General features: G+C 44.9%; 1 protein-coding gene across 2 annotated transcripts in view; it reads right to left on the reverse strand.

Moving 5' to 3' along the window:
* Positions 1-23,524, reverse strand: part of ZBTB24 (zinc finger and BTB domain containing 24) — a 191,147-nt gene that overhangs the window by 64,053 nt on the left and 103,570 nt on the right. For both annotated transcript variants that reach the window (XM_078648401.1, XM_078648400.1), the window contains exons 2-4: positions 10,169-11,145; positions 7,250-7,417; positions 4,967-5,050 (exon numbers count right to left, since the gene is read on the reverse strand). In XM_078648401.1, coding sequence (XP_078504527.1) covers positions 4,967-5,050; positions 7,250-7,417; positions 10,169-11,117 — 1,201 coding nt within the window. In that variant the 5' untranslated portion in view covers positions 11,118-11,145. The remainder of the gene's footprint in view (positions 1-4,966; positions 5,051-7,249; positions 7,418-10,168; positions 11,146-23,524) is intronic.

A 23,524-nucleotide genomic window follows, 5' to 3' on the forward strand; every position in this document is an offset into this window, starting at 1 on the left:
TGGCTAAAGAATTTGAATAGGTATAATACAGGTCTTGGGTCAAAGATGAGTCGAATCTGACAGACTGCTGAAGCATGCTTAAAAAGAAGGTGCAATTAGACTGGATGAGAATCAGCCACTGGTTCATAGGGCTATTCAAATTTGAATGAGGACTGTTAACAAATTATGGCAATGGAGGGAATACCATAATAGTGGCACTGAACTGGGAGGACATTAGAGAACCAATCCAGAGGGTGGTGGCTTTGAAGAAGGTAATTTATTACAAGTGTCACCATATCCTCATGTTCTCAGACCGGAGTCCTTATACAGCTTGGAGGCAAAAGACACAGGACTTTAGAAGGAAAGCATTGCGAAGGGGAACCAGGTCTTGATTTTGTTCCTAGCTAAGCTCTGAATAGTGAGAGATAAGACCTTTGTGTATTTCCATTTAGAGGTGGCGGAGAACTACAGAACCTTCTTCATAGAGGGAAGCAAAAGATCTGAATGTCAGAAGGACGACAGAGGTGAATACCTCCATTGAGTAGAGGCTAGACCCTGGGATTAGTAGTACACCTAGACTGATTTTTGTGAGTGAATCATGAGACCCAACCTTAACTGCAGCCCGTTGGGCCAGTTGCTATTCTAGACAGATTAGGTCAGTGGGGTGGTCAGCCCTATTCGCTGCTTAGGCTGTGCACTCAATGGGTACTAATGTATGGAGCAATATTGAACATTTAAATAACATTGAAATCCCTTCCATCACTCTTTCTCAGTAACCTGGGACTCAAAGATATGAACACCCACCCCACATCCAGTAGGTGTCCTGCAAAGATTGGTCCGTAGACCCTTCCTTTCCGCACTCTACAGAATCTCCTTCAGTGATATTTTCTGATTTAGGCTATCAAATCACCTTAATGCCAATAATATCCATGTCTTTTCTCCTTCCTACATTTGGTCCTATTCCTTAGTGATGCAACGCCTACTGACTGACTGCCACCCACGATTACCTGCTTTAAAAGAGAAGCCCTGTACTTTCCTTCCTCATCAAAACCCATCTCTCTTACGGACACTATGCATTTTCCCCAGGTCTCTCAGAAATGCGACCCTTTGGACAGACCCTTAGGGTCTGTTCTGCACATTAATGAAGAGCGAATTCTTTATTCCAACACAGCTACAACAGCACACTTCCAACTATTAAACATGTGAAAGATACCCTCACACATACAAATCAATAGAGCCAAAACACTCACCAACTCAATAGCACTCAGTAAACTTGACTGCTGTCACAGCTTTCTAGCAGACCTCCTCTATTTCTCTGTCGCAAGTAAAACACTGAACAATCTACCTAGAAATACACCCAGTTCATTTTACTATCACCATGCTGGCTGACACTCTTCGAACAAAAAGGCCTGTTACAAGCTACATGCACTTAAATTCAGAGAATTAAATTGCTTGGACCCTAACTATTTGTCTGACATCTTAATGCCATTCACATCCACCCAGAATCACAGATCCACCTCATCCTGGGTGTCAGGACAGTAATGGGTTAGTGGGGCTTCCTTGACACAATCAAGATAGTTTACCAGCGGTGTCCTGAAGCTACAATACTGTTGAACCCAAAATGTATGATCAAGTATCCTTTTGCAATGTAAATACTATAGGTGCTCAGGGCCTGCAAATTAAATAAGACTACTAGGCCTGCAGCAATGATTGTGCCAGCCACTTAAGTAGCCCTTAAAACATATCTCAGTCCTGCCATTGCAGAGTCGATGTATGAGTTTTAAACCTTTTACCAGGCCCAAATCGTCCCTTTTTATAATACAAGTCACCCCTAGGGTATGCCCTGACCGTTCAGATGGCAGGGTGCAGTGTATTTATAAGGTAGGAAATGTACTTTTAAGTTTCACATGTCCTTGTAGTGAAACACTCTTAAGTTTGTTTTTCAAAATTGCAAGGTCTATCTCTGTAATAGGATAACATTGGAGTTACTTTATTACATTTTATAAGTGTAATTTCCAAATGGGAAGAGAGAACCAGTTCATGTTTGGTGTCTCTGGAATCACAAACGGAAAACCTAATTTATAGTGGGGTCACATTTTTTATTGCAATTCTGAAAATGCCACTTTTAGAAAGCTGCCGTTTTCTTACCTTAGCCATTTGGTGCTTGCACCTTGTCTCTGGTCACATGACTGGGTGTAGTTTGCAGTTTGGCTTTGTGTATTCCTCCTAGACAGCCACAGAGAATGGGAACTTAAGTGTGGCTGAATGGGCCATCCCTGGCAGGATGGAAGGGTGGAGCTGGGCCCAGCCGCACTTACACCTGAATAGGTTGTGTCCTGTCTCCACGCAAAGGGCTGCATACCCCCACTGTAGTGAGTCTGAAGACAGGGCCAAGAAGGAAGAGAATATGTGCAGTTCAAAGGCATACCTCTAGAAGCTTCTCCCTACTTCAAAAGCACAACTATGTATATAAGGAGGACCTCAGACACCACCGCCTCAGTGCACTTTTGGACCTGTGGATACTCTGAAAGAAAGAAGAACTGTAGTGCTGCTACAAGCACTGTCACTCTGCTGGACGGTTGCTCTAAAGGAACTACTGCCCGGCTGTGCTCACCTGCTACCTTCCTGCCTGGGGGAGAAGAACTGGAACTGCATCTTCATCTTGAACCTAGGACCCCAGAGTGACTCAGAGGGCTAGTTTGATCTGAGCCTCAGGGACATAAAAGGCTCCCCAGCGGCTCCTGGACCAGTCTACAGCAAGTTCCTGACCCCCCCAAGAGGTGCCTCTCAGAACCTGGACCCTTGGTGTGGCAATCGAGCTTTTGTGCTCTTCGTGTCAGTGAACGGGCCTTCCACACTGAGATCACACTGCTCGCACCAAAAATCAGCAAGCCATAGCCAACCCCTCATTTCGCACAGCAGCATCGACAGCCTGCGTGGGACCGCCCGCCCATCTGCGACGCCTGGCCTGCTCTTTGTACCATGCCAACTGCCACCCGCGACACTCTCCTTGAGCTCCTCTCCAACACGAATGGGACTTCTGGCACAAAGCTTACGAAGATAAACCTCCCATGGAACTAAACTGAGACTATTTCCAACCCACACTCCATTGAGATTGGCCTGAGCTTTTGACTTTGACCTGGTCCAGTGCAACCAGTAAGCTGAGGTTGGCGCTTTATGCTTTTAGGTGCTATTTTACCGTTTATTCTTTAAAAATTCATAACTCCGATTCTACTGATTAGATTTTTGTTGTTTTAGTCTTGTTTTATTTACTAAATTTTGCTCAATGTTTCTAACTTGGTGAGGGAAAGTTAAGCCGGACTGCTCTCTGCCATGCAACCAGGGGGTTGAGCACAGGTTAATTTGGTATTAGCTTGTGCTTTACCCTGACTAGGAATGTGGTTGGTGCTTAACCAGGGCTCAGAGCCCAGTCAACCAGGAATCCGATTTATTATAAAAGTTATGTTCAATGATGGCATGATAAAAACAAATAAAGAGATACAGTAAAAAAAAGAACCCCCCTGTAGGATTTGACTCTCTCAAAGTAGTGCAGGAAAGCAGTCAAAGGCTTACTGAGGTGAGCTGATGCTGCTCCAGATAATTAGGCCCCAATTAAGAAATGGAGAGCACATTCTGATCCCTCTACAAACATGAGATTGCGCAGGGATCAGAATCACTAGTAAAGCAATAAAATTAAAAAACAAGGGTGCGGTAACGCTCTCACACCATCTCATAATCAGAGCCTAAGAATGGAGTTAGCAATGATCCCAGTAAAAAGGGGCATCACTCCTGTTGGTGCTTTACTACCGACAGAAAAGTACTTCATATAAAAGGAAGCCAAGCAACGTAAACCAGATGTCTCTAGCATGTTCCTAGCTAGAGTTAAGACTCAAAACATAAATGTAACATTCAAGTAATACAGAATGAGTTAATATTGGTGTATAGGGCTAATGTTATTCAGTAAGTATTCACAACTCTACAGTGCAACTGGTCAAACGATCCTTGCAAAAGTATCACGTAAACAACATCATTACCAAAGCTCAGTTCTGCAAAGGATACAATACAAACTGCAGCAGTTATCAATACTATACTTCGAATGGGACTTTTTAGTTTGGTGTTTCACTTAAAGAAAATGTAGTTTAAGTTACTGCAAAGGAATGTTTTGATGTACCTGCCACAAACCCTTCCAGACCCTCTGAAGGACTCACCCCCAATCTCTTCAGAGAATAAAGGGGTGATGTCTGGTGCCCATAAACTCAGACGTCAACGAGCAGAATTATATCTGTGCACCTGGGAGATGTGAGAGGTCCCATCCCATGATGCTGGTATAGCGACTCGTCCTGAGTCGGATGTCATATGTCATCTAGGGAGAGGCACTGGGATGTGAAGAGCGAATCAGCCCCGCTTTTTCCATGGTTGATGCAAGGGAATTCTTCCTTACAAAAATGGTAGGTTTCTAAAATATCAGATTGTATACTGCACAAAACAAACACCAATCTTCTCTAGCATGAAAGGGAAGGAAAACCTTACGACGTCTTTTAAGTTTCCAGGACTTCATTTATTGAGGAGAGGCAAAGACTAGTTGGACAGGTTACTTTTTTTTATATCTGCAATCATTATATATAGGTTTTATATTTTGGGGAAAATCAGTATGAGGTTAATTCCATATTAAATACAAAAGACAACTTTAATCAGAAACTCTTAGCGCTGGCTAAATCGGGGAAGCATTTCAAAATGATTACATGACCATTTGTTCTTGAGAAATTAGACTCATTCTGTCGGATATAATCACTGCCGTTTCTAAAAAGTATTAATTGTTTGAGGTATGAAGGATTCTGAAGTGGTATACTCTTAGCTTGGAATTTATAGCATGATCACACCTTTGGAAAGACATCATCTGATCAAGTAATAAATATTGCAGTGAACCCAAAATCTGTTGAAGTATGGTCAGTTTCAGGATATACCCTCATCCTTCCATAGGCAATACCTGTGTGTACTCGATAGTGACTTTTTAGCTGCCTCTTCTGGCTGAAATACTTCCCACATTGGTCACAAGTAAAGGCTTTCTGTCCTGCACAAAAAAAGAAAAACCTTGATTTGAAAACAATTGACAATGGACGAACAGCAACTAGGAGAGTTAGTCCCACAAATTCTGCACTGGCTGTCTAACAAAATGAGAGGAATCGCTCTGTTGCGCACCCCCACCCCTTTTTTTCTCAGCAACATATAGCTAGGTGTTCCCAGCCCCCTGAGGTTTGAATATACCCATCTTTCTGTGGCGAAAGAGAAAAGAGACATGCATATCACACTCTTCCCCGTGGGCTATCCACATTTGTAAGAGAGACTTTTGGTGGAGAACAAAACTTACAAAGAACTCAGCGGGTTTTTAGGTGCTTATCCTGTTCTCATACCCTTCCAATTCAGTACAGACACACAAAAGATTTTATTAAAAGGAATTTAATATACCTTAATCAATTGCAGAACAAGAATCAGAACTATTACGGTTATAATACAAATACTAGCAATGGCGAACAAAACTGAGCACAATAATATAAAAATAGCAAAAGCCCATCATACATTCATATCTGTATCAGCTGAGCTATGTAAAACGTTCCCTCATTCCTTATTACAGCCCACGTTACTTGGCACCGGCTCATCGGACACAATATATCCCTGAGGCAGGTACTGCTCCCATGCATGTTGACATGGGCATCACCGTCATGTTAGAGACGACGTTAGTCAGTTTTATGTTTAGTTACCACGGCTGCTAAGCAGAGATGGTTTGATGACCCACTGCTGTGTGTAAGGGTTCATGATGATTAATTTGTAGGTGGGAACACCCATTAACTTGTTAGTTGGCTCAGTTGCTTAGAGAGCTGTTGCTAAGCATGGTAGCATGACGACCACCTATCTTTAGGGACTTTACAAAAAGAACAGAATAAAACCAGATAGTGAATTGCATGGTGGAGATGCAAAAATCTGTGTATGCTTTTCTCTATAAGAACATGCAGGAAAATCGTACCACATTGTAAAGACATTATGCATACACAACAAGCATTGTTAGTACCTGTAAGCTTGTTCCGGAAAGACCGTTAGAGGATCACTATATCCTAAGTGGTAATGCAATATACTGTACCTTACACATCATCAGCTATTGTGCGATGTAATGAAATGCATGATGCATAAAATTCCTCCCCCAGGGTTATAATGCGCACCACCAATGAACTGGCCTGGTAATCACGATGTCCAAGAATACCAATGAGTATGCTCCAGCTGCGGGGCATTTACCAGTTTACAAAAAGAGTTGCACTTTTGTTTTTTAAGTACTTCGGCTTCAGAGAAGTGTATGGAAAAGTGGGAAGGCATTTCTGGACTTAAACATGCCCAAAGGTGGTTGGTTGCTATTGAAAAAATAAATGGACATTCTACATTTGTCTTAAGTTAAATAAGTTGCATTTTGCCATACCAACATCTTCCAACGACGGATCTTTCTCTGCACTACAATGAACTAATAATACCTGCTATATTTTGATAAAGGATTCCGATCATGATTTTGTTAGGCAGCTTACAGTGCTCTGAGAATGGCGAGGAACACCAACAGTGTTGTGTTTGCGCTGCCAGGATTTAGTCACAACATATTTTTATGTGCTTGATCGTGCCCCCAGCATCACAAGGTTGCTTTGCGAATCTAAATAATGTGATGCTGCATTTATTTTCTTGCCACTGAGCCTTCTATTCCCTTAGAGCAAAATAGATGAAGTGGGAGAAGACCCAAACCACCTTTACTCACTGCTGTTGCCTTAAAACTCCTACAACACATTCATGGACACAGACAAGGGCAGCAATATGCTGCCTATGTGGGTTCCTAAAACATCACAAAGGCAGGTCCACGTAACAATTTAGCCCACATTTGTGTGTGATGCATTAGATGCCCATGTGTGCACCCCACGGCTGCCTTATATCCCTTCTGTGTGTCTTCTGCATATTAAACATGCTCCAGTCCATAAATTGGGTGATCTCTTCGTAACCTAAATCAACACTTTCGATAGATAAAGATTTTGCGTCTCAAGAGTCTTAGCAGTCTCCCACAAACAAATTATTTGGCATGGAACCCTTCTAGGTGCAACCTCATCTCTCTATTTGACCAAGTTAAACTGACCACCAATTTTCTGAAAACAAAGCTGAGGCTATATGGCAGGCAGAGCTGGTCTATTTGTTATTATGGGGATGAAGCCCAGTGATGCAGTACCCTTCAATGGCGAATGCTTACCTGCATGAAGGCTCATGTGTTCCAAAAGCGAATGTTTCGTCGTCAGAGCTTTGCTGCAAACAGTGCAGGTGTATGGCCGCTGCCCGGTGTGCATCCTCTCGTGAACCTGAAGAGAGTGCTTCTGCGAAAAGCCTTTACTGCACTCGCTGCAATTAAAAGGCCGCTCCCCTGAAATATATGGGTAAAACCATACAGTTACTACTTCAAATCTCTTTCAATTAAACCATGCATTGGTTGTTTCTTTCCTAACAAGAGGAAATTATTCCCATTTAGAAGTAATTTCTCTCAGAGAAATTAAAACTCATTTAGATACGTGTGTTGTAACAGCAGAGTCATTATCAAGAAGGAAAACACTGCTTTCAGACACGAACAACTGATTTGCATTGTCACGTTAAATTCTCGCACCAGCTTCTAAATACAAACCTCCATGTAATTTTTTTGCCAAAACGACAGGTAGAATCCAGACCAAACAATGTACGCTACAATCCAAAGTTTTATGATGCACCAATTTCAATGAGCAGAGTTTTATAAAAATGCACAAATAAACTTTATCCAATTTTTACCTGACAAAAACGGAAATTGGCCTGTACTTGCTTTAAGCATTTATTGCATTCCATTCCGCTGGATTCTAAGACGTTCTAACTGGCCAGCTCTTTGCTCCCTGCTGTCCACTTCCTCCCTCCTGCCAAAAAGGCAAGCTTGCAAGTGATCCTTTACAATCCCTATACATTTTCCCTCATAATGTTTTACATTCTGTGACTAGGGCTTTGTTTACCTCAGATAAACTAGTTGATTGCACCATTTACTCTACTTGAAATGCACGTGGTTGTGGCATAAAATAACTGTTCATGTTTATTAAAAAATAGACCTTGACTGAAATCTTCTGGACAAATATACTTAAAGTGTTCTCTTATTTTCCATCAATTGTTCTCCTTTTTCTTCTCTCTACACTTCTTCACTCTTTCCTGCCAATGTTATGCTAGTAATTTCTATGTTATTATCTTTCCTCTTCTTCTTTTGTCTTACTCGTATTCGTGTATTTCAGCTGCTCAGAACTGAATGACTCAAGTAAGCCCGGAGTTTTTTAATCTATTATCATCTTGTGATTGCTTTTCTCAGTCATCTGTTTACCTTGCTTTCCATCTCCTCGCCTCCCTCATTTCAGTCCCTAGGCATTATCTTTGTCTCTTCCCTTTGTTTCTTTACCCACAATACTTACATTGCCCACCTTTGCGAATTGCAGTTATTCAGGGTAGTCAATATAAATAAAATATGGCCTTCAATTCTGTCTCGAGGCTAATCAGTTGATTGGAGTTAGCCGCTTGTATTTTTGTCCTCTTGCCTCACATTGAAGGTTACATTCTTCTGCCAGTCTTAATTTTTGCTTCATTTGCACTGAGTAGAAATGTGCGTATGGTACAGTTCCCTCAAATCTATCTTTCCTTGTATCTAATCATGTGTGCTTCCAGAATCTTCTTTCCACTCTTCATCCTCTTTATTAAAGAGCACTTCTATTCCTTCGTGCACCAGGCCTCTAGAATGTTGACATTTCCCCCATTTCTCTATGGTCTGCCTGCACCATCTCTTCTTTTTCTTCTACGTTTAAGGGACACTTACTCTCCACTGCTTAGTTTCTCGTTACTTCATGTTGGTACATAGTGTTTATTTATCTATTTATATCATTTATAAAGTGCCTGAATCACCCTGTATGGGGTATCTCCGCGCTAAGGACATATATGGATATGGGGTGCAGAATTTAAAAAGCAGAGTTTTAAGTTTTTTCCTTAAGCCTAGATAGTTAGTGGTAAGGCGGATGTCCAGGAGCAGTTATAACTTAATAATGTTTCAGTCATTTTCAATTGTAATTTATTAAAAGCTCTTTAGCAAAAGAGTGATTCAAACAAAATAGACTATGCAACCCATTACACTAAAACAGTTTATGATATGAGAAGGTGTTTGAGGGGGGATTGCAAATATTCCTGAAACTCTACTATTAATGGCTCAAACTTACCACAGGCTGAGGCCAGTAAGTAAGTGTGCAATCGTTTTAGGTCGGCATCCAGAGAAATTGATGTCTGTTGTTGACACTTGTTGCAACACCTATTGTGGAACATACCAAAACCAGTGGGATTTGTGCCAGCACCATTATCTTTTAGCATGTTTTTAGTATCTAACTCCAATAAGACGCACAGGATTGTTCTCTCCCTTGTACTCTGCCCCCCAGCCCGCGAAATAGCCAACCTATCACATGATCCACATTACTCCTTCCCACCCCCAACTCATTCTTTATTTCCCCTACCCTGGCTTTTTTTCAATATCTTGGAACATTAAATAAAAAAATGAAGTAAATGACAGCAGAGTTATGTTATACGTTTGCGCATTTGTCATCACGCTGGGCTGCCACAGCATCATGATGCATATTTGTGCATGCACATGTACATGTCATCATACCTTTTTTCATTCTTTTTTTTTTATCAATTCTGCAAGGCATTGGCGGTAATCACTGGCAAAGCCGTTAGGTCAAAAAGACGAGACCTGCTGGCTTTGCCAATGCTTGTTTTAACAATGATGTCAGGCACAAATTTGCTGATAACCCATTAAATATGATAGTACCACTATGGGCACAAATGAACAAAAACACTTAAGGACAGACATCTACTGTCAAGTCTGACCCATAGTTAGCAGCTAAGCCAGTGACATGAAGGAGAATTTTAGCCAGCCATCTGCAATAAGCATGCTAGGATTTGTAGCTTCACTGTAACCCACTATAGGCATGGATCTGTAATGACTAGTGCAACTGAAGGGAAAAAAAAGTCAAGGCTGGCTGAAAGTCTCACTTTTACCATGGTGAAAGTTGATAGCTAAGTTATAGTATACAGTTGCTTGTTATTACTTTACATGATGTGCAAACTGTCTTACCTGTGTGGGTCCTCTGGTGAATAGCCAAGAAGTGACTATATTTGAAAACTTTGCCACAATCTTTGCACTGGGTCTCAGGCTCTTTTCCCTTTTTCTCTCCTGTTGCTACTCGTTGATCATCATCATCACACAAAAGTTTATAATCTCTAAGCTTTATGGACCTCTGTATCCTTCGCTTACTGCAGCGGCTACGACTGGTTGCTTTCCAGTGGGATATTGGGTTGGAATTCTCATCTGCCACTGGTCCGTCTGAAGGTACGGATACATTAGTGAGCTCAGTTGCCTCAACTTTCGGTCTTTCTCGCATATTTTCATTGTAGTCAATATTTTCTTCTGAGAGCCCTTTTTTTACGTTCAGATTCTCATGAACCACACCACTTTCTATAAAGTGGGTATCATTGGCAGTCATCTTTCCTAGCTTTCCCTGTTGAGACTGCATAAGTTTCCTCGGTCTTCCACGCTTTCGCTTAGGTACGTCCCCAAATACCTTTTCTCCAGCATTAGTGGAGACTGTACCCAACATACTGATCGAGGTGTCTGAGGGGCAGCAAATGTTCTGATTGTCTGTGAAGGCCTTCACCAAGTCTTTCACCTTCAAGAGTTGTGCGGTTGTGACAATTTGCTCAGCTGTCTTTTGACTTGCATTGAGAATCCCAGTGTAGATGAAAGTTAGCAATGCACCAAACGTGTCAGCAACCATCCCTTCCAAAACATAAATTGACTGACCTATCTCACCCTCACTTGCAAACATCATAGAGAAGTACTCACTAGTGGCAGCGAGTACTGCCTTGTGGGCTCTGAATTGCACATTTTCCACAATTAATGTGATATCACAAAGAAAGTCTTTTTTCCTTTGCTCCTCGAAACCAGCTAACACTGTATCCTTGTGAATATGAGAGCGAATAACAATAAGGTTTTCGGTTACGACATCTGGAACAGCTGCTGTCATTTTCTTTGAGGAATTCAACTGTGTAAACCTACAAGACCAAAAAAATTGTATTGACACATTATTTCAAATCTTCACGAACTAGAAGTGATGAAACAACACAAGAATTGAACGTAATCATGAGTTACATTTGTACTTTCTGTAGCCCGAAGTCTTAGAATGTGTGTGTGTGGTCTAATATTTTTAAGTGAATGTGTGACAAAAACCTGGGGTCATTTAAGTCAGGGAAAATCTTTTCACTATTTCAGCTAGAATGGGGGGGTTGCCTGTCCGCTCATGTTAATCACTGGCTTTTCATTGTTGTGTGCTTGCGAAATGATCTGCTATGTGCTTGACTAAGGTGCAGAGCCCTGTGCTGCTAGAGATATCAGTTTAGAAGAAGGACCGTGTAGAGGGGCATACCTCAAGAACTTAACAAAAAGTCAGTGGTGTAAGTGAGGCTCACCTAAGAGCTGGGAAGAGAGACAATAACCCTATACATTGTGTTAGAGATGGGCAAAACAATAACGTAATGGGAAGAGCAGAGTCAAGGGTATGGCTCGGATCTTGGAACCTGTGCATGAGCAGAGCCCTGAAAATGTAAATCATATAACAAAAATTACATACATATGATAATGTCTCTTAAAAATTCAAAAAGGTTTCTTTCTTTAGCACGTAGAAGCTTTTACATTAATACGTCACAATATAGCAATACACTGAGAAGTACTTTATTAAAAATTATAATTTTTCAACATGAACCATTAGCGAACTAAGGGCCATATGTATCAACATTCCGTTTTGCGATTCCTAAATAGCGATTTTTAAGGAATCGCTATTTAGAAATCGCAAAATGGTATGTATGTAGGAAATCGCTTCTTTTTAATTTCCTTAAAATTCCTTAATTGCGATTAGCAAATTGCTAATCGCAATTAAGGAATAATTTCCCATTCATTTCTATGGGCCAGGAGGCCCATAGGAATGAAGGGGAAATTTGTGATTCGCAATTTACTAATCGCAAATTGTGAATATTTTCAAGGGTGCAGGGGTGTCTCAAGAACACCCTGCTGCACCCCTGAAAATGACGTGTGCGCATATGGCGCACATACATGCCCTAAGGGCATGTATGAGCGTCACATGGCACCTTTTGATTTTTAAATAAATGCTTTTTTAAAAGAATTCGCAACTTACCACCAACTAGAAGTTGGTGGTAATTTGCGATTCCTTAATGGCATTTTGGATTTTTTTTTTCCTTGATACATTGCATTTAAGGAATCGGGAAATTTACAATTCCTTAAATGCAATCGTAAAATAAGGAATGGCAAATTTAGCGATTCCTTATTTTGCACCAAAAATGTTTCATACATACCATTTAGCGAAAATGGGTTCGCAAACGCCGGAATTCTGTGAATTTCGGCGTTTGAGAACCCATTTTGCTTTGATACATATGGCCCTAAGAAGCAAGACAATTCTCCTCTAAAGCCTGTACTAACCCAAATTATTATAGAGAAACATTATAGTATATTAAATGAAACACAATAGGGATTTATACAATTGGTATTCTGAACACACATGTTTGAAAGTGCTTTCGTAAGTGATAATGAAGAAAAACGTTTTGGTGAGGTAAAATTGAAGTAAATATCTTGGACAAGAAGGTAAGACTTTTATTTAGCACCGTCGGTTTCAACCCGATCCCATCCTGGCCAGCGGTCAACTGACCAGAATGGAATCCCAAATCAATTACAAAGACATGTGGAATCTGACATCCTTCCGATTCCACATGTAAGACATAACAAGAATAATCAAATTACAACACATCTCCTTTTCTTCAAAGAGAGAGAAAAGTGAAAAGAGAAATGAGAACAAGATGTGAAGGACGAAACAGGAAAGAAGAGAAGCGAAAAGAGGAAAAGGAAAGCAGAAACAAGAGCACAAAGCAAAAACTGAGGACTACTAAACATTGTCATTTAAATACATAGGAGCCTTGCGCTCTAAAGGATTAACAAACATAGTCATTTAAATACATAGGAGCGTTGTGCTCTCTACACCTTTTCCCTTCACTACAACCACATCCGCCCACACTCCGACTTTCAGGAACCACTAAATCAACAATGGCTCTTTGAAAACTCACTCCTTCCCCTTGGTCGTGATTGAAAGAAGGGCCGCCAGTGAAGTCACAATCCTTCATGAACATAGAACCATGGACAACCTCATCACAATCACTCCTAGTACAAACTCCGCACTTCTGATATAAAGCAACCCTCCGATTGTGCCAGTGTTCACCATACTACAAGACAACATAAAGTCAAAAGATTGCTCAACCTTGAAAGAACTCTAAACTTTGTCAACCCTCTTGAGACTCTACCTGACTTAACTTTCACCCAATCTCCTGGCTCAATACTCTTCTTCTTCTCAATTTCCACTATGGATGCATCTTGGCCCAAGGTTCCATCTTTCAAACCCATCTCGAAAACGGATATTGGCGAAGCCATATCTGCCTTAAATCCTCCTCAGCCCCTGACCTGGATGGTGTCACTGGTGCCTTTTATAAGGCCTTCAAGGATTTGCTGATTCCGCAACGCCTGGAGGTATACGCTGAAGCTTTGGAGAGACAGATTTTGCCTCCTACTTTGCAAGCCTGGGAAGGACCCCCTCCTTTGTGGCTCATATCGTCCGCTCTAAATCTTGAACCTAGATTACAAAATACTGGCCAAGGTTCTCTCCCGTAGACTCTCCCTTCTAATGGAATCCATAATATCGCAGGCACAATCAGGTTTCATTCCCCACCGCTCTACTGCTTTCAATCTGCGTACCTTATTTAACACCCTTCATAGAATAAACCCTGAGGTCCCAGCAGCCGCGATCCTACTAGACACCGAAAAAGCATTTGATTCCCTTGAATGGCCATTCATTCTATCAATCATGCAACGCATGGGGATGCCGGTCGGTTCCATTGCTACTACGGCACTGCTATACAGCCAACCCACCACCAGGCTCAGACTGAATGGCACACTATCGCTCCCTTCACCCTTTCGCGAGGTACGAGACAAGGCTGCCCACTGTCGCCCTTGTATTTATTTTGGTAACGGACCCGCTGATGCGACATTTCCAAGAGAAAAACCTGCATAGAGGATTACAATTCAACAAAGTTCCGCTGTTAGTTTCGCTATATGCAGACGACACTATACTTTATGTTCGCAACCCACAGGTCAACCTAGAACCTCTTATCCGAGAAATTCTGCAATTTGGTGCATATTCAGGTCTAGGCATAAACTGGCACAAATCTGTGATTTTTCCCCTTACGAAAGGCACAGTCCGTTGGGACCTGGAGTTCCCGCTGGAGTGGTGCACAGACGTGTTGTAGTGCATGAGCCACTTTAGTGGTCTGATGATCTGTGATGACCCTCGATCACCACCATTGTGAACTGACTTTAGTGTGCTATGTTACTTTAGCCTTAATGTAGGATGGTCTTGCATTAGAATAATCTTGCCAAAGAATAGAAGGTAGGGGATGTCATGGTGCAGTGTTGTTGGTGATGGTGCACACAGGTGCTCCATAGTGGATACTGAGGGATTAAGTGCATAGTGTTATTTGAGTTAGGTGAATTATGACTTTAGCCTATTGGCTTTGACGTGGTATAATATCATTCTGCTTTCCAAGTAGTAGAGGCCTATGCTTGAGCAACTCCATATTCTAAACTGCAGCCATCTTCTGAGCCTCTGTAGGTGAGAGGTGATATTTGAGATTACATGTGTTGTTCACCGGCAGTGAACCAGAGCAGACCAGTTCTTATCAGGAGGAATGTGCCTTCTTCGCATTGGCGCCATAACAAAACGCTTGGCCAGCTGCTGTTGGGTGCTTGGTGTGGAAAGGTACAGGAATCTTGTGAGAAAGGTAGGCGGGTTCTTCCAGAAGCTTCGATAGAGGATAGAGTTCTATATTAGAGAAAGGGGGTCCGAGAGAGGGAGAGATTCAGAGATTCTGAGATTCTGAGATGCTGGAGTGATGCTGAGATGCTGGTCTGGTGTTTTGGCGGTCTGATGATACATCACGGTGCAGACGTGCAGTCGTGTTTGTGCAACAGAGAGTCCGGAACCAACCAGAGAGAGAGGGAAGAGAGACAGACCCTTCTTCAGATGACAAGATGCCTAAGATTATGGTGAGGTGTTCCATGTATATCTAACTTTATCTAACTATGCTTTTATTTTCAGGCTCTATGTATATGTACTGTGATGTTTAGTTATTTCTTTCTTTTGTCATCCTATTATCATGTAATAAAGAAACCCTAGAGCATATAATTTGTTTGCATTCCTTGTGAGGGAAGGTCGGGACCCTTTTTTTTACCAAGTACTTACAGAGGGATGGGCAATTCCCCTCTAATGGGTAATTGTTGATACGGGAGGGAAATCGGCTCCCATCAGGGATGTCTAAATTACATTGCTAGGAGGAGCATGTGCTGTGTACCCTCTTAGATTAGGAGGTATTGTGAATTTCTGCGTATCCTCTTGGATTGGGAGGTGTTGTGACTTGTTATTTGCGAGCTCCTCAGCAATGGTCTTATATGTTGTCAGTGTTTATTCCTTTCTTGGGTAAGTATTGTGAAATGTGGTGTCTTTCTGGAACCTGAGAAAGGATGTGGTAAGTAATGACCTGGTGACTGACAGAAGCACCAAAACATACAGAGAAGTAGGTCGTTACACGTGTTTAAATATTTGGGAACACATATACATTTAGACACTGACCAGATCATTCGTCGCAACTACGGACAAGCAATTCACGCACTAGAGGCACAAATAGACAAGTGGCTCAAGCTTCCACTGTCCTTGGCTGGTAGGGTGGCCCTTATCAAGATGGTCGTACTCCCTAAGTTTTTGTATTTATTTCATAATATCCTGATTCCCCTGCCAAATAGATTCTTTTTGACTCTACGTTCATATCTAATACAATTGGTATGGGGCGACAAGTGAGCCCGGGTTCGATGGCGAATCATGACACTACCTTGTGACAGAGGGGGAAATGGCGTCCCGGATTTGCAGCTCTATTATTTAGTTGCCCAGTGCAGCTTTGCACAGACATAGTACCACCCCGATGCCGAATTCCCTATTTACATCCGGACTGGTATCAACAACCAGTTGGGCCTGGGAGAAATTAAGGCGACTTACTAACACTCCAATCCTTTACTCTTGTGCACTACCGCTCCCAAGTGCCAAATGGGTTCCAATCACCGGGGAAAACCTTGTATAGCGAACATGCGTTAAATTCAACATTGTCAAAATGGGCGATTTGTTTCCAGACGGCCATATTTTCGATCCTGACAATATGTCCCAATTCCCAGAGGCAACATTCATGGATAAGTTTGCTCTTCTAAGAATACACCCAGTGCTGCGCGCTATAACCCCAGACTTTCCACTAGAACCCCCATCCTTCACTACGCTAACTATGGTGATTGAGAGCGAGCGAGGTTAACACCTTATATCGAAACTCTACAAGGCATACGCTGCTATCATTCCAGTTAATGATGACAAGGTCCGTAGTGCATGGGAGAGAGACTTGGGCAACCCAATTACAGATGAGCAATGGGCTGCCTGCTGCTCAGTGACGAAAAATGTTTCCTTTAATAGCCGCCATAAACTGATACACTTCAAATTTCTGCGTAGAGCATACGTAACCCCATCCAGAGTCCACAGAATAGATCCATCCAGACCCCATCACGGTCAAAAATGCAATGCACCACACGCAGACTTCGCCCACCTGGCATGGACCTGCCCGTGTATTCATACATATTGGGTGACAGTGCATAGGACTATTAGCAGTATGGTAAATGTACCAATGGTCCCCCTACCAGAAATTGCCCTCCTAGGATACGTTGTTTAATTTTCCTCTAAAATTTGCAAATTTGTTGCCATCGGTCTGTTGCGAGCTAAGAGAGAAGTTGTAATTCTCTATTTTCGCAGTATTATGTTTTTCTTACATTGAGGGCTCTTTGTCAAAGCGCCGGGACACTCCTAGGAGTAGCCGTGCGCTATAAAAGAGCATTTTTAACATAACATAACATAATTAATTGGGGCGGAAAAACCTCGTCTACGGTCAAGGGATGGTTAAACAGTCTAGCTTCCTGCTCCATGAGAAGCGAACTGTACGCGGCCACGATCCCTCCCTCCTCCAGACCCAGAGATATATGAGGCATTTTCAGAGCTTATTTGGCCACGCAGCAGCAGGACCCTCCCACACTGCAAGAACAGGGTATAGTGCCAGCAAGCGTGGGGTAGACAATGCCAGCACATATGTTGATTATCATTATTAAGTGCTCCGGTAAGATCATGGAGTTGCGGGTTGTATTTATACAATAGAATGCCTCGAAGTTGGGTACTGTACGCATGGTTAGGGGTAAAAGCCTTGCGCTAGAGACAAATACTGATAAATGGGAAGAACGTTTTTTGATATGATGTCCTGACTTGATACATCGTTATGCAGGCCTAACAAGACTGTATTACCCACATTACTATGTTACGAAATGACTACATACATTCCATTGTATTGCTTTATGGTGTGAAACCCCCTTGACCAAACTATTCGCTCTTTCCACTATGTAATTTCCCTTGGGATTATACAATGAAGTACGCTGTTTTATACCATTGCTGTATTAGAATTTCTCCAAGTCCCTAGAAGTGAGCTGAGTACCCATATCCGTCACCAAGACAGAAGGAACGCCTTCCTCAAAAAATACATCCCTCAAAGCCCGAATAGTGGCACTAGTGATAATCTCCTCAATGAACTTTACACACAGCCACTTAGAATAAGAATCCAGGAGGAGGAGCTTGACGGGCATCCGAGATGGCCGCGTGAGCACAGCGCTCCCCGGACCCCCGCCACTCCCGGCATGATATCCTGAACTTATCCTTACTTTTTACGAGGATTTGTGTAGAGGACACTGGGCTGATTGCCCTGGACTTTTTGGAATTCGATTTGGACCCGGGGTTCCGGAGTTACGTCTGTTCGAACTTTCGGGCTCCACTCGCGAGGTACGCCCGGGACTGGGTGAGGCTCAGTGGCCGTCTTGAAGTTGAACAACAACGGCAGGGGGATTCGACCTGTGGGTCCCCCTCTTAAGTTTCGGTTTCGTTTCTGCCTCAGACTGAGCCATCTGGCAGAGGAGCCTGGCCTGGGCTGCGGTCTGACACGGAACGGCTGTCGGGCCTTTGGCTGGCTTATTCTCCTATCTGTTGGCCTTTCTACTAGTGGTGCCCTAGCTGCGGTTCTTTGGTCCCGAGGCCCTACTTTCCTGTGGCCATTCCATCCAGCCTGGTTAATCACCTGGTGACGCAGTTCTGATATGGCAGGCAGAGGGGACCGAGAGACTCGGAAGACCAAGACGCCCCTGCGTGGGGGCCCGGTCCAGTCTAACGTGATGGACCGCTACACCCATTCCAAGGGGTCCCCCGGAACCGCCCTGCCCGGAGCCAGTAATGCTGATCTCCCTGTGGACGCGTCAACGGAGCCTTCTTTGCAGGACATCATGGGCGCCATTTCTGCTATGAAGGAGACGATAGGCCAACAATATGAAGCTTTGGCCCACAAAATCGACACCGTGGCCATTGATGTAAACTTGATTCGTGCTGACCTGTCGAAAACCAATGAGAAGGTGAAGTCACTGGATCTTAAGTCATCCAGTCTCACGGAGGACGTTTCGGAGATACAGACGGAGGTCGGCCACCTTCGCAGGGTGAACGACTTCATGACCCGGCGCTGAGAGGACTTTGAGAACAGGGCACGTCGCTGTAATGTACGCGTGGTCGGGGTTCCGGAGAATCCAGAACCTCACTCGGTTGATCTCCTTGTTGAGGACTTGATCCAGAACCACCTCTCTCCGTCTGGTCTGACGAAGTTTTTCGCTGTGGAACGTGCCCATCGTGTTCCGGGGGGCAAGGGTAAACCAGGCGCCCCGCCGAGGCCTATTGTTGCGAAACTCTTCCATTATAGGGATCGGGACGCTATCCTGCAAGCATCGCGTGTGAAGGGCCCGGTGGCCTTTGAGAACGCCACGGTGAACTTCTATCCGGACTTTTCACAGCAGGTCCAGAGACAGCGTATGGGCTTCCGTGATGTCAAGAAACGTCTCCGAGACATGGGGCTTCGCTACGCCATGCTTTTTCCGACCAGGCTGCGCGTTGAGTACAACGACCGAACCTTCTTCTTTGATCGGCCTGATTCTGTAAATGACTGGATGGACTCTCTGCCTGATCGATCTCCTGGGACTGAGTCCGTCGCCCACCCGGGTGGTGCTGAGGGTGGTGTGGAGAGCTGAACAATTCGCCTACGCCTGGGCCCTCGAATAGAGTAAACTCTTCAGGGATTTAATGCCTCAGTGCCTCTGCTGTTTGTGTATTCTCCTCATTATCTGTCTTACTCGGGGTGGCGGGTGGGCCGGAGCCTTTCCTCCTCCGGGGTTCTTTTTGTAGAATGGGGGTTCTTGGGCGACAGGCACACTGCATGTTGGGGTGGCTATTTAGCATTTTGCAGGGGTGCAGGGTGGGGGGGTGTTTTCTTGATTGTTGGGGGGTGGGTGGTTGGGATGTTTGATGTTTTTGTGTTATGTTTTCAAGGCGAATCAATCTGGCTTCTGCTCCTTTTTATGTCATGCTCATTGCGGGGGGGTTTCGGGGTTGCTGTGTGGGATGGGGGGTAGCGGGTTGAGGCTTGTTTCGTGGAATGTTAATGGTCTGGGAGATCGCATTAAGCGGAGTGTGGTGTTAAAATGTCTACGCCGTTTATCTCCCGACATTGTTTTCTTGCAGGAAACTCATTTGGTGGGCAATACTTGTCGTGCGATGAATAGGTGGGGGTATCGCCTTGCTGCACATTCGGGGTTTACCACGGGTTCCAGGGGGGTGGGTATCCTTGTTCGGGCTTCCCTCCCCCTAGCTATTGATGATGTGATCCTTGATGATCGGGGGCGTTATGCTGTCCTCGTGGGTCGCTATGAAGGTCGTACCCTCTCCTTGTTTACTGTTTATGTGCCCCCCGGCCTACAGATTTCTACCTTTGCCGATTTGGGCCGTGTGTTGTTGGACCTTCCTGATAGTACTCTTTTTCTTGCAGGAGATTTTAATTCTGTGATCTCCGGTCTACGAGATCGCTACCCCCCTAGGGATACTCCTTTAGCCCAACAGTGGTTAGGTGGGTTTTTGGATGCGTTTGGTTTGGTGGATTGCTGGAGGCTCCTGCATCCTACCCAGCTTCAATACACTTTCCATTCGGGGGCCCACGGGAGTCTGTCTAGACTGGATTATTTCCTGATGCCCGCGGCGCAGACGCCGGCGGTACGTGAGATCAGACACCTCCCCCGGGGCATCTCCGATCATTCTCCGCTCTGGCTTTGTTTTGAGTTAGGGGTGAAGGCGGTGGGCCGAGTGGCTCCAATTAACCCCTGGTACATTGCCTCCCCTGAGACTCGAAACCTTTTGACTAAGTCTTTCGATGCTTACTTTTTGGACAACGAGGGGTCGGTTTCCTCGGCGGTATCCCTGTGGGAGGCCTTTAAAACAGTGATTAGTGGGCAGGCCCTTTCTCTAATTGCTGAATCCAAGAAGGCTAGGAATCGGGAGGTGGTGGACCTTGAGATAGAGATTGCTGAGAGGGAGGCCGACTTAGAGTCTGAGATCACCTCTGATAAACTCCACGCCCTGGGTCTGAAACAATTTGCTTATAAATCCTTGGTCACAGATGCGGCTAGACTGATGTTCCGGGAACAGCAGGGTCGTTTGTATGATGTGGGGGACAAAGCGGGTAAATGGTTGGATAAGAAAGAGAGAGCGAATCGTGTTGTGCCTGTGATTCAGTCGTCGACTGGTGTCGGAGTGACGGACCAGGTTGGAATAGTGGAATGTTTTGCTGAGTATTTTCGTGTGGTGTATACCCCAGTGTCTGAACGAGATGTGGCTGACTCTCGCCTTTTGTTGCGAGATATAGCTTTGCCCAGTGTTTCCGATCTGGACCGTGTCTCGTTGGAGTCCCCTTTTACTACGGATGAAATAGCGACTGCCATTCGTTCGCTCCGTTCGGGCAAGGCCTTGGGCCCGAATGGGTTGCCGATTGAGCTGTACAAGCTACGCCCTGACAAGGTAGCGCCCTATCTCCGTGCCATGTTTTTGGAGTCCCGGGAACGGGGTATTCTCCCGTATGACCAGCGTCTTGCTACGATAGTCGTAATTCCCAAGGACGGGAAACCGCGGGACCTTTGTTCGTCTTATAGGCCCATTTCCCTGTTAAATGTTGAGCCTAAGGTCCTGGCTAAGCTCCTGGCAACCCGCCTGCTGACGGTCATTAGCGACTTGGTTCATCCGGATCAGTCCGGATTTATCCCACATCGCAACACGGCTCTTAACCTACGTCGTCTTCACGGCGCTGTTGCGAGGGCGGGGCTTCTGACGGAGCCGGCCATTTTGGCCTCGTTAGACGCCTCGATGGCTTTTGACACGGTTGAGTGGCCCTATCTTGGGCAGCTCTCGAAAAATTTGGTTTTGGACCTGAATTTATTGGCTGGGTGAAGTTGTTGTATGTGGAACCCTTAGCGCAAGTGGTGGTGAACGGTAGAGTTTCTGTCCTCTTTAGCCTTGGTAGAGGGACCCGTCAGGGTTGCCCCCTGTCTCCATTGCTTTTCGCGCTGGCCTTGGAACCGTTAGCTGCGTGGCTTCGATGGGAACCCTCCCTCAAAGGGATCCGCTGGTCACCGGACTTTGAAGACCGCGTTTCTCTCTACGCGGACGACATTCTTCTTTATCTGACATCCCCGCGTAAATCTTTGAACGTCTTATTTGATGTTCTTACTTCGTTCGGTGCTAACTCGGGCCTTGTTATTAATTGGGCTAAGTCCTGTGTGTATGTTCTCTCAGGTGTTTTGTCCTCTTTGCCGGCCAGATTCCCTATCCAGGTGGTCCAGTCTGGCTTCAAGTATTTAGGGATTTTTATTACCCGGGATTCCTCCCTCCGGTTTGAGCGTAATCTCCTCCCCCCGCTTCTTAGATTGCGACTGGATGTGGCCCGTTGGCGTAAGCTGCCCCTGTCTCCTCTGGGTAGGGCTGCTCTCTTTAAAATGATGTCTTTGCCGCGGTTCCTCTACGCCCTTCAGAACTCTTTCGACGATGTTCCTGCTACTTATTTCAGAGAAATCGAGAGTCTGCAAAGACAATTGATTTGGGATGGGCGTCCACGTATAGCCCTTGCGAAACTTACTATCCCTTGGTACGACGGGGGCATGGCACTCCCCGACATCAAGAGGTACTACTGGGCAGCCCAGCTATCGGCCATTAACCATGCGATGTACTCGCCGGGTCGCGATCCGGCGTTTGAGATGGATAAGCTCCAGTTGCCGGGAGGGGACTTTAATAGAGCGCTATACTCCAGATCGGCCGGGCGCCATCTTGTGGGCCCGACCAGGGCAGCGGTCAACGTGTGGCGCGCAGCGAATGTGAGTTTGGGATGGGAGAATCGGCTGACGCTGGCGACCCCGCTTTATGCTTCTGAACGTTTGGGATGTCTCTGGTCTTCTAAGGGCTTTGACCGCTGGGATGTGATTGGGATTTGTAAAGTGGGTGACGTTTGTGTGAATGGTCGCGTGAAATCATTCCAGGCCCTGAAGACAGAATACGACTTGAATGATAGAGAGTTTTTCCGGTATCTGCAGGTCCGACATGCCTTGGCTTCGGTTCTGACTCCTGATGTGGCCCTGCCCGAATCTTCCCCCCTTGAAGATCGTATACTAGATGGACACTTGCCCGACAGCACCATCTCTCTCATCTATAAGAAGCTGATTCATAATCCCGCTGATTTGTTGGTCCGACTCCGAGAGATGTGGGTAGGTGATGGATTGGAATTAGATGACGAGGACTGGCGGTCGGCACTCTCCTCCCCGAAGGAGGTCGCCATTCCCGCCCGTCTTCGTTTGGTGCAACTTAAGATCCTCCACCGGGTGTATGTGACTGGTCCGCGTCTGGTCGTGATGGGTTTTTCCCCGGATGGTTTGTGTAAGCGTGGCTGTGGGATGAGCGCTACCTTTATGCACATACTTTGGGAGTGTCCTGTGGTGGCAGCTTATTGGGTGGATGTGCTTGCGTTGATGACTGTGGTGACTGGTGTTGACCTGCGGCCTGAGGCCCGTCGATGTCTGCTTAATGTGTGGGAACCTTCCGATTACTCTGTGGCCCAGACTAGATGGGCGACCCTGGGTTACATGGTCGCGAAGCGTGACATAGCGCAACTCTGGGGCGCATCCCGACCTCCTAATGTTTCAGTGTGGGAGGACAACATGGACTGGTCCATGTTCCGTGAGAAGACAGTCTACGTGACTAGGGGCAGGCCAGGGGTGTGGGCGAAAATTTGGGGTCAATGGAATGCATACCGTGGAGAAATTTGTACCCCTCCCTTGGTTGCCACC

This window comes from Lissotriton helveticus, chromosome 6 (genome assembly GCF_964261635.1).
Source record: "Lissotriton helveticus chromosome 6, aLisHel1.1, whole genome shotgun sequence".
In the NCBI taxonomy this organism is placed as follows: Eukaryota; Metazoa; Chordata; class Amphibia; order Caudata; family Salamandridae; genus Lissotriton; species Lissotriton helveticus.